The sequence below is a fragment of the Rhea americana genome, unplaced genomic scaffold, assembly GCF_003343005.1.
Source record: "Rhea americana isolate MKP2758 unplaced genomic scaffold, rheAme1 scaffold_0, whole genome shotgun sequence".
NCBI lineage: Eukaryota > Metazoa > Chordata > Aves > Rheiformes > Rheidae > Rhea > Rhea americana.
In genome coordinates, this window is record NW_028185037.1 from 19,622,368 (window position 1) to 19,634,552 (window position 12,185).

Here is a 12,185-nt window from a genome sequence, read left to right on the forward strand (position 1 = left end):
TTATTAGTTGCATTATGTCTCCATAATCATTACTGGATTTCATCAAATCTCTCTGTGTTGTTGAGAAACAAAGAAATGCTTTGTCTAAAATTTATCCAACTTTACATCAGAGGTTATTTTACTGTTTATTCCCCCCCCGTCAAGGTAACCTCAAAAGACAGAAATCACCCTCAAAAATGGTTATAGTGGTTTCACTAGTGTAAGTAGTTGTTTTCATTCTTTTACACATATAACCCTCAGGCACTCTCCATGGCTGTATTGTTTCCTGTTAGAGAAAAAGAATATTGAACTAAAATAGGTTTTCATGAATTCTGATGAGCTGACTCCAGGATTTCCAGGAATAAACCAGTGACCTTTCCACAGCTCAGCATTCTGTCTCATAACAACCAGAATGAGAGGGAGATGAAAGACATATGGAGATATGAACAACTATGCATTAACACACGTATAGAAAGAAGCTGTTTCAGACTCCAGGTGCTCCTGCTCAGCTTGATTTAGGCCTTTAGGAGTATCAGGAGTCCAGGAACAGAAGCCTTCACTAAAGGTCTGAACTGCTCAGCCCTCTTGAAGTTTAATCCAACACCACACACAGAAGTCATTAACTAACCTATTACAGGGGATGCTACCCACACAGCAGCAGTTATATACTGGAAGAATCCTTCTTATTATAACCCTAATTAGAATTTATGAATAACATTCATCTTGTAAAACATCACAGAAACTGTAATAAGTCCGTTATTTGAGATCCTAGTCGCATGCTGCATCAGAAGGCTGCTGCAGTAGCTACGTGCGTTCAATTAAAGTTCACTTAGCAGAAGGACCCTACCCCCACAGCACATCCCTAAATATGCCATAGCTCTGCTTTATAACTATCAACAGATAGCAGACAAAAATGCTGCCACCTCACAGAGATCATGGCAAGGGCTTGTTACAATCACCCCCACCACTATCTTTTCTACGGCACTTTGTTGACCACACAYTATGACAGTAAGTATTACTGGACTCTTATCTGCCAGTCTTACCCGTGGTCCAGGAAATCCTGGCTGTCCTGGGGGACCTGGAGGTCCAACTTGCCCATTGTCTCCTGGAGGTCCGTGAGGACCCATCAGCCCAGGATGGCCTTTATGTCCAGGTATTCCGGGATCACCTGGAGGGCCCTTTTCTCCTTGAGAGCCTTTTTCACCTTTGACGCCTGGCTCCCCCTAACACAAAAAAGCCAGTGTTACCATCAATAAATAAATAAATAAATAAAAATCTTCAGATTTCCAAGCACAGCAAAATACGAATAGCTGAGCTGGCAAAGTTACTGAGCAAAACATCTGGCGCATTACAAATGATCTACAAATTACTACTGATGCAGAATGATTAAAGAGTGTTTGGGAGGGCGGGAAAGCATGGTAGATCCCTACAGGCTACACTTCACTCTTGAATGACCCCTTCCCCCATCCCTAATCCAAAATAGCTCTCTTGATTTCAGATTAACAAAATAACTCTAATGATGCTCTCCAACCTACCCTCTCTCCTTTGGAGCCAATTTCGCCTGGTTTCCCTGGTACGCCCTGCAACAAAATAAGGGTAAGCACATAAGAGCTATCCACAGTTTTGCAATGATTCCTGTGACTAGGGGGAAATACGTTGCTGTTTATCTTACAGATCCCTGAGAGCTCTGTCTGCTTTCAAGTATCAGCATTTCAAGGAAAAGAAAAAGTTTGCTGCAATCCAGGTAGCATAATTGACACTTTTACTGAGACAGCAGCCCTACTTTGAAACAATTGGGAATTATCTTACCTCTTTTCCTGGAGGACCTTTCTCTCCTGGTTCTCCCTAAGAGATAAAAAGAGTGAATTTAGCATAACACTGGAAGGAGGTAGAAGTTAGACACTAAGCAATAAACCTGAATCTCAAATCCCATCTAGGTACAARTGTCCTGTCACACAGCAGTGGGTTTAGACGACTTATTCTTAGACTATTGCTATAGGTTATCTTCTGGAAAGGCAGTTCCTACTACTTAAAATGCATTTTCAGTACAGCTGCATATATCATGTAAAAGTTTCTAAATGAAAGGAAACATTTAGTCATTTCTGCAGAACCAGCTGAGATCAGGATATATATTTCATTGAAAATGTGTCTCTGTTTTCAGTACATTTTGTTCCTTTTTCTTAACGATGTTTCACAAAATTGCCTGAACTTTACTTTGGTTGATTTACTAAATGCTGCCAGTCCTTTTTAGCTTAATCTGTGCCAATGTTACAAACGTAGCAGCCTAAAGATGCAAGGAAAAGGTACTATGACCAACTGAGATAACGGGTACAGCTCCTGTAATAAAACTTTGAGCCTGACAGCTTACATGTTTCCAATGATCTCAAATTACCTAAATTTAAATAAGCACCCTACTATTTTTCTCTATAGCCTGCATTTATCAATGGATAATAAACTGCTACAATTTTTGTATTTTAGCATTCCAGGGGAAAAAAAACCTATCCCTACAGCCCTGAAATATTGCACTGGAAAAGCAAAAYAAGCATTAAACTAGTAACTGCTAAAATTCTGATGACATTCCTGTATCACAAATGGAAAGATTCATCTTCAGAATCCACCTACAACCCACACACATGATCATATCTCTAACGTGCTTGTGCAGGTGATATTTTTCCTGTAACCTGGAAATGCATATAATACTTCCAAAGGGATATCCTACATCCATGTATGCACTACGCAAGGTAAGCATCCGAGTACGCTCTAATCATGGGTGTGTGATCACAGGAGCTCCAAATCAGAAAGCAGCAGACTTATCCAAGTATTCCATAGTGCCAGGTCAGTTTTAAATGGCTACCATGTTTGCTGCTTTAAATTAATTTTCCAAATAAATATTTCTTCTTCCTCTTTTCACATGAAAATCCCTCTCCAATCAAAAAATAAAAATAATAAAAAAAAAAGATTCAGCTTTGCAAAATTCACATGAAGAAGTTTAAAATCTCATCATCTTACGTCACAACAAGGTCAGAAACAAAAATATTCACCTAGCATTCACCTTTTCCGTCCTCCTTAGGCCTAAAAAGGCCCAAGAAATTGGATGTCAAGGCTGTGACATTTTCATGTGTACAGGTTTTTTTTAGATCACTTTGCGAGATATCTGAATATTTTAATTGCARTGTACCTCTGTTGCTGACCCTTAAACAGTCAAATTCACAGTAACAAAGGAATTTTCCTCAGAACAGAAAATATCAAGTGTATCCTGTATTATTATAGCTCTTGTGAGGTTCATGCAGAGGGATATTCTGAGTAAGTCAAACACCTCATACTTGTATTAAGAAGACTATTGTACCAGCTCAATAAATTCACACATTATAAGGGCTGACTGATGGGTACTAGCTCAGCAGATGAGATTACAGATATTTGGACACAAGGAAAATGCTATCCTTTGCAGTCCAGTTTCCTCTGAAATTAAAATGTATGGCTTGTGGATCTGCCAGACCTACTGTCTCTGCTTTTTAACCTAATTAAAGATGACTGTGTCCCATCTTCATCAGTTCAACATTTAAAGCCAAGCAGTTAGTGCCTCCAATCCATTCCCGCACGTACTTACAGGTGGTCCTCGAGGTCCTACAAAACCAGGGAGTCCTGGGCTGCCACTTTCTCCTTTATTTCCTTTTGGACCCTTAGAACAGAAATGAGTCAGATACTAGCAGCTCTTTCTCCAAAATCTCTTTTCCAGAGCATGCATTTACAGATACATTGGAACTGGGAAATTTCACTGTAGCAGCAGGACTCCCCCAAAYGACAAAGAATAGAAAAACAAAGTCATTTAGAAAAGCAGATTGCAAACATCATGTCTATATTATTAATAAGTTGTATGGGGTCCCTGTAAAAACATGAAAATGAAACAACAATTGTGGAAGTTATAGGAGGTATGTTTAGTGGATACTTCTTGTGTTGCATAGTTTATAAGGTGTCAATACAGCCACGGAAAAGTTGTGATGCACAACCGGTAAACAGCCCAGATGGTCATAGTGTGCAAATCTGAGCATACAATTAACAGACAGATGACTGCTGAGTTGCTCCCTTGGCTTATTTCTGTGYTTGATTAAAAAAAAAAMATCTATCCTGTACCTAYCTTTTGTGATATTCTGCCAAATCTGCCCTTTGTTCTTACAAACCTGGGCAGCTTAAATGGCAGCTTAGGAAACAGATCCTTTTCCTGTTGATATTTTCTTTCTTTTTCTTTTTCTTTTTTTTTTTACTATATTTTAAGCTTTTTTCACATTATTGTTCCCCATCTTTTAATTCAGAATGTAACACTTTCGCTTCCTAGAGTAAAATTTGTTTTTATTTTCAACTTGTCTGCTATAAAGTGAGCTCCAACAAACCTGACAGGCACAAAGCACGTGGCTTTCAAGCACACAACAACTCTGAGCCCTGTGACGTTATACAAACCAGAAAAGTTTGGAGATAATCAGGAGATGGGTTGCATTTCCATAAGCTGATTTAAGTAGTATTATGAAGCTGGACTTGTATTGTCAAATTAAGAGTACAAAAGAAGTTTCCTGCCAGTAATTACCCAATGTCCTTGTGATTAGAAGTCAGCAGTAGTGAAGCAGTCCGTAAGGTGGAAAAGAAATCCTTACTGCCACAACTGTTTCCCTTTTTTCAAACAGAAAGGTAATATATTGGCTTGTCACACCACAGTATGTTGCCAAAGAAATTAGTGTATTTCCAGACAAGACTGCAAATAAACAGACTAGTGTACAGCAYGATGTACTTCTCATAATAACCTTTATGAAGAGGAGAGAATTCATTTTAATGCCAGAGAAAGGTACGGAGKAGACCACTGTCTGTTCTGCTGACCAGCACTGTCATTGCTTCCTTTTTTGTCTTTTATCTGACTTTATCCATTTCTCAATGTCTCATGTTATTTTTGGACTGTAAATCCTCTGGAGCAAAGGTTACCTTGGTTCTGAGCTTGTGAAGAAAGCTGCCTGGTGAGTCCCCTGGTGACTAGCTGACTGTCTAGGTAATATGATAACACAGTGATTATTCAAAAAACTGCCTTCAGTTGRCACTTGTGGATCACCCCAGAGCCATGACGCCAGAGGAGGCATYAACCCAGGAAGTCAGAAGTAGCAACAGGAGTCGGGAACAGGGGTGGGCATGATCAAAAGAAGAAATGGTGGCTGAAAAGACGGCAGCAGTGATACAAGGGGACACAGGCAATGGCAGTGGTCCCAGAAAGATAGGGAGAAGCTGTGAAAACGAGAAGCAGCAGCACTGGTTCTTGGCTACAGAAAGGTTGGGAGACTGGGCCACMCCCGCCCCATACTTGCTATCACCCCCACATGCAAAAAGGTGTTGTTTGCTTCTTTGCTACAGCTTAGAAAGAGGTCCCTGTGGCAAGGCAAAATGCGCTCAGGGCACAAGCCCATGATTAGGCTGAGGTTGCTTTATGGTGATGCAAGGGCAACACAAAGAAGAATGAGTCCTACTGCAGCTTTTCAAACTCCTCCTGCTATGCCTTCGTTTCTCTTTGAATCTAATAACCCACAGAGTTGTAATGTCCAGAGAAGCAGAKAGAGGGCAAAGCTCAGTGTTTCAGTAGGTGCTACTGGACAAAGGTTCATTTGCATGGATTTGCTGAACCCTAAATAACTTTCAGCAGTAGAACAGAGAAAAAAAATCTTCCTGATTGCCCTCCTTAGAGATCTTCATTACCATGCTCTTCTTTCACATCAGATGTCCCCCAGGGACTTGATCAGCTCTGTGATCTTGGTTTACTGCCCACTGCCTGCTCTTTCCCAAAACACCTGGGAATGATTTCTCTACTGCTGCTATTCCTCAATGGCAGTCTGCCAACACCCCAAGGCCCTCTCCTTCCTTCTGACAACTCTCTGCTGGTTGCTGGTCTTCTCTGYTTGACAAAATTAAATCCACTTGTAAAGATGAGGCATGACAATCTTTTCTTCATATGATGTAATCAATCATTTCCTATCTCTTTGAACACTAGCTTCTGCTGGGAAGAATGATGACCCAACTAGTAGCTAAATTCCAGCAACAGAGCCAATGGCATCCCTGATTTTGTGGCCAGGAAATGTCTTGCAGGTCACTGGCCCCTAACTTTAGATATGGCAACTTGAGGGACCAGGAGCAGCGACACCATCTTCTCCATGTATACTTCATCAGTCACCTCTCCCTGACATAACTGCTTGCTGCATGAGTGTCATTTTGTGGTACTTACTGGGTTACCTGCTAGRCCAGGTTCTCCCGCAGGTCCAGGCAATCCATTCTTGCCCTAAGTCAAAAGGAAAAAGATAAGTAGTGAAGTAAAATATACTATAATGAAAAATATCCATCTACTATACAACAGAAGCAATTTCTTCAGCATTGACAGCCTCCTCTCCTCCTGGCAGACTACAGAGTAAGTATCTCTTATTCTCAGTTGACCCTGTAACTTTTGCATCTCTGATTGCATGGCTGACCCCATCTTAAGACAAAAAGTAAGATATGTAGATTCCTTAGTCTGAAGAGGATCTGAAAGTTGATCACTCCTCCTTATCCCTATCCCTATCAGACATGGGATCCTCCTGTAGGGGTGGGTGTAACTACTATAGAATCCTAGAATCCTAGAATCAGTAAGGTTGGAAGGGACCTCTGGAGATCATCTAGTCCAACCCCCCTGCTCAAGCAGGGTCACCTAGAGCATGCTAGACAGGGTTGCATCCAAGCGGGCCTTGAAGATCTCCACAGAAGGAGACTCCGCAACCTCTCTGGACAACCTGCTCCAGTGCTCCGTCACTCTCACAGGGAAGAAATTCCCCCTCACGGTCAGGCAGAACTTCCTGTGCTTCAATTTCTGCCCATTGCCTCTTGTCCTGTCACACGGGGCAACTGAAAAGAGTTTGTCCCCATCCCCTTGACACCCTCCCTTCAGGTACTTGTACACATTGATCAGATCCCCCCTCAGTCTTCTCTTSCCCAGGCTGAAGAGCTCTCGCAGCYGTTCCTCACAGGGCAGGTGCTCCAGCCCTYWGATCATCTTYRTAGCCCTACRCTGGACTCTCTCCAGTAGCTCCGTGGCTCTCTTGTGCTGGAGAGCCCAGAACTGGACACAGGACTCGAGATGAGGCCTCCTGAGGGCTGAGTAGAGCGGCAGGATCACCTCCCTCGACCTGCTAGCAACACTCTTCCTAACACCCCCCAGGAGACCATTGGCTTTCTTGGCCACAAGGGCACATTGCTGTATCAATTGCTCAATTGCTATGGCAGCTCCAAATCACTTGTGTTCAGACAATTCCCTTTTTCCCATTTTGAAGCTGCTCTTAGCAATTCCCAGATCAGTGTAAAAGTGCTCTGCAGCAACTGACAGATATTTCTCAGATCCCTCCACACCCTCTTGCATTAGAAAACTCCCTTTCTCCAGTGACTGAGGCAGGGCCTGGAAATTACTCCTTGGAAAGGCCTACCATCCTCTCAGGGTTGTTTTCTGACACCAGAAAACTTGGAATGAGTCAAATCATCCTTTAGGAGGACCTATTTCTTCCCATTCCTTATAAAAGGATTTGAGGTGAGCATCTMCACTGTCTAAAGTTTGTTGAGATGAAATTCTGCACCTTGTACTGTTCTCTTCCACGTAGAGGTGCTTCTCACTGCACTGGAGTTGACTACGAAAACCAGCCCCTTACTGCCAATATTCAAAATCRTATCTCATGTTCTTTATTAGAGAGTAAATTAGGTAGATGAAGAACAAGAGAAACTGATACTTTGCCTTCCAACAAACAAAAACCCAGGCATCTCTTCTCCAAAGGGAAACGGCTTGGCTTGGAGCTATGGTAATTTTTGTCTCCTAAAAMCTTCTTATTCATTGCTAGTGTTGTGCAGGGACACCACATGTTCATGAGTGATGCCAGCAGTGGAAGAATAATGAGATAAATTAGAAGTTAGACACAAGAACTCTCCATATGTTCCTGCAGTCTAATCTAAACCCCTACTGTCCCAGCTCTGGGGGATCTGCTGTTCCAGTTCCTGGCATTGCTTGCTGAGTCAGCATTTTGTCCTAATTTTGCAACATGCTGTAGAATCTGTTTTGCTAGCATGYCTTCCCAGAAGGAAACAAAATCACTCTTATTTCAACACATTAAAGATGCACCCAGGTTCAGGAATTGCAACCTGCATTCAAATTTGGAAAAGGGTTGATTTTTAGAGAGAGAATTAAGAAGCCCAGGAGAAGTAATTTCTCAGCTATCCCAACTAGCACTTTCTGAAATGTCAAATAAATTACCATTTCTCCACTTGAGATGTAATAAAACTCTACAGGTGTTTAGTTAAAAAAATACCTTTTCCTAAAATCAAGCTTTTCTGTAGAAGAAAAAACCAGAAGGCATGACAAAATGAATGGTTTGTTTTTAAGTACCATAATTGGATCCCAAATATCTCAAACTGGGCATCTGCAATTAGTGTCTACCTTTGAAAGTTACATTTTGAGGCCACATAAAAAGTGAATGAAATGTTAAAGGCAGGACAGGACAGGAATATGAGCACTTCTAACAACCCAGTCTTGGCAGAACCCATTAAACAATCCTCCCCGTCTCCGAATCAGCAATCATCACTGTTCAGTGCACCTATTAGTCCACACTAGTATTTAGAAATATCATGCTGATCTTTCTTTCCCAAAGTAAGTCAAATGTTTTAATCAAATACCACCTGAATCACATATAAAATTCTTCTTCCAAATAGAGGTGGATTGGATTCTAGGATATTTTCACTACACATAATGCACCCTTCAAAACCTGCCTGTTGAAAGATAAAACTCACCGGCTGACCTCTGAGTCCTCGAGGACCTTGTGGTCCTATGGGACCAGTATCACCCTGAAAGGAAGAATAGTATTCTGTTGAGTGAGAAAGATCTGACACAGATGCAAGTAAATTATCATCTTAAAAGGTGCCTGTTAAATTGCTCTGCTCATGTATTACAGAAAAAAAAAGCATTAAAGAAAGGTCTCATTACTCCCTTCCAGTTTTGCAGGAGGAAGACCAGCCTCTTGAATTTTAAAAGTCTATCTGTCTCCAAATGCAGTGTGATTGCAAGGAGAACCCATTAGCATCAAATTATCTCAAAGCTGGATTTCTCAGGAACAGAGATTCTCCAGCACTTCTCAAGAACTGACTACTTCGTTCTCTGTTGAACTGGGTTTCAGACCCATTTCTGTCTTTTCTGAGTGSTTCCACTTGGCCTGTCTTCCACTTTACTTTGTAGTGGTACCATTTACTGCATAACGTTTTTCCAGTGACACAAGGGGTTCAAATGAAAAATGACCTCCCCAAGTCCCATGGCAATGGCACATCAGCCACTTGGAACATTGCAGCTACCGCAGGATTCTGCCGAGGTTATGGTCTCCCAGGACTTTGTTCTGTGACTGCATTTAAAATAAATAATGTCAAAGGATCTGTTTATACTCTCTTTCATTCCTCCGAGCAGCAGCGTCTTATTCCATCGGCATTTCTCAGATTTCAGTGGAGCTATTTGTGCAGTAAGGTACAGTTCTTGTAGAGGAAGTGTGACAGAATCCGGCCCAATGGGACTTGGCCGAATGAAGCATGGCTTGGAGAGGTGTGTGGCAGAAAGCAGGCCCATCTCTACGCAGCACAGCCTGTGATTCAAGCAATATAGTTTTCTCCCTTTTCCAAAGATATAGCTGACATTTAAGTGTCAGCTGCTGAGCAGTGACAAAGGCCCTCTAATTCCTCGTTACCATAATGAGCTTTGCACAAATCATTCCCAGTGCACTGYCGCAATAATTCACCCTTTATTGCAGTTTCTGTAGGGTTTTTTTTTTTTTCTTTTGAGTGGAAAGAACATTGTGAATGAAAATTTTCATTTGTCAGGGAGCAGGGGATTAATTTCTGCTCAAAATGGCAGACTTACATCCTTCCCTGGTGGCCCCTCCCGTCCAGCAGGACCTGTTGCACCTGGCTCCCCCTGCATTTCAGCAAAAAGAAAAGAGAAATCAACTCAAGGTCAATGACAAACCAGTAACATCACTGCCAATGGTGTGGAGTTTCAGCAATATTGGACTGAAGCTCATAACTCTGTGGAGGCGTGAGGACTTTTTAAAGCCAACAGGAGCCTCGTACATCAGACAAGATACACGGCTTACAAAAATAACACTGGAGCATCTTCTGTAAGTGATGTGCAAGGTAGTGTGCTGCTTTCTAGCAGATTAGCTACTGCTAGTGAAGTGACTGAAAACCACCAATGTACTCATGATGCAAAAAACTATTTTAATGAGAAAGAGATGAGCAGATCTAGCACTGGATTAGTCAGCTAAGCTCCTGCAAACGGAGCATTTTCTCTCCCAGTGGAAAGCCGGAATGAGGCAGAGCGATGTTCAGTTTTGTATTCCACCTTCTATACCAAGGAACCTTTTTGTGCTGCACTGCAGACTCAGAACTGCAAGGAGCCCAATTTTTCATGCAGGACTTGAGTTTTGAGATTTATGACTCATAGGCAACTAAGCCAAAGGCCTAGAGGCATTTCTATTCTCTTTTCTGTATGTTTTGTCTCTGAACATACTCTGCATTAGTAAAGCTTTTTTGAAGGAGATCTGATACTTGTGCTACAGTACAGTAGGGTTCCTCACCTTGCACTTTAGCAGTCGTACCAGTGGATGTGGTACAGAAGCATCCTGTGAAACTTTCTTATAAAGGGCCATGTCAAAGGGAGTATCAAAGAAATCAGATCTACCAGCTGCCTCACCTTACSTGGAAGCAGAACTTTAGGAGAGAATGAAGACAGCTGCTATGATTTTACGCTATGGGCGTGGCCCACAGAGTTGTGGTTGAAAATAGCAGACCTGTCATAATTTTCTTCTACRGTTTCAAAAGGACTATTCAGGTTCAACTGCTTAATCAACACAGTATTTTTCCAAAAGATTATCCTGTGTGCATAAAAGGCATGTACTTACCCGAGGACCTGGGGGACCTGCATCTCCTCTCTGTCCTTTGAAACCCTATAAAAGAGAATGAAATCARTGATCACCCATAATCCCAATGCATGAAGCATTCAGAAAGCTTTAATGTGCACYTAATAATCTTCCAATTTGCCTAAGATTACTAGGAACTAGTCACCACGGAGCTGCCAGGTCTGTGGCAGTGATTAGGAAGGGCTATGTCCCAGGAACACAAAAGACATTTCCATTACTCCATAGGCTGTAAGACCACAGTGTGCATATTGCTGCTGTGATCAGCCCATAGATCACTTAGCTCTAGATTTCATTGTCCCTGTCCTTTCTGAAAACTCATACAGAGCACACGAATTACAGCTGTGACTTTCTGGTAAAAGAGGGGGTCGTGTGTTTTTGTGCCTTAACCTTTGGTAAAGGACTTACCCTGCTCCAGGGCAGCCTTAGTGTGAAGGACTTGGAAATGCCTCTGTTTGATTTTTACTGATTATTTATGTGCATAGTCACAATACCATCACTGTTCTCAGCCAAGTCAATTCTTTGGTTATACATTTGCATCAGAAAAGGACTCCATCTGCCCAACAAAAGCTTCCAGGCCAAGGTACAAAAGAGTTACTGCACCTACCGGTAAGCCTCTGGCACCCTCCTGGCCAGGAAGTCCTGGTTCTCCAGGCTTTCCCTATGGGGAAAAAAATCACATTCATATCAACAGGAGTCTCAAGTTTATTCCTCTGCTGCAGAAAACTCTTTCCACTCTTCTCCCTTATATGTAACAACACTGAGAACTATGATTGCCCAGGGTTTCTCCAGCAATGTCTGTGTTTGAGCATGCAATAGAGACATTCCCATGGGTASCTCTACTAGTACTGCTGGGAACACAACTTTGAAGTTTAAAGAGCACTTGTGTCTTTGGACTCAGTGCTACACATACTGGTTTCCTTGACGACTGGGGACTTGGCTCTTTACAGAACCACTAACTCTTCTGCTATATTTTGACAAATCATATAAAAAGGTTGGCAAAGCCTGATATCAAAAGTGCATTTTTATAACAAATATAGTTGCAGAGAATGATATTCCATAATAACCCTTCCCTTCATTTGGCAACTTCATGGCTCAGACGTTTTTCTCAACAAACGCAACTAAATAGAGAAAATCAAATGTAAATCTCTCAATCCCGGAGTATCACAGGAATAGCTTCTTTGAAGATACCTCTCTCCCTCTCTCTGTTTTTTTTTT

General features: G+C 41.8%; 1 protein-coding gene across 1 annotated transcript in view; it reads right to left on the reverse strand.

Annotated features, from left to right (window-relative positions):
- Positions 1–12,185, reverse strand: part of COL22A1 (collagen type XXII alpha 1 chain) — a 237,215-nt gene that overhangs the window by 7,812 nt on the left and 217,218 nt on the right. The window contains exons 52-60 of the mRNA XM_085300726.1: positions 11,575–11,628; positions 10,953–10,997; positions 9,914–9,967; positions 8,803–8,856; positions 6,230–6,283; positions 3,587–3,658; positions 1,789–1,824; positions 1,515–1,559; positions 1,023–1,202 (exon numbers count right to left, since the gene is read on the reverse strand). Of these exons, the coding sequence (XP_085156852.1) occupies positions 1,023–1,202; positions 1,515–1,559; positions 1,789–1,824; positions 3,587–3,658; positions 6,230–6,283; positions 8,803–8,856; positions 9,914–9,967; positions 10,953–10,997; positions 11,575–11,628 (594 nt within the window). The remainder of the gene's footprint in view (positions 1–1,022; positions 1,203–1,514; positions 1,560–1,788; positions 1,825–3,586; positions 3,659–6,229; positions 6,284–8,802; positions 8,857–9,913; positions 9,968–10,952; positions 10,998–11,574; positions 11,629–12,185) is intronic.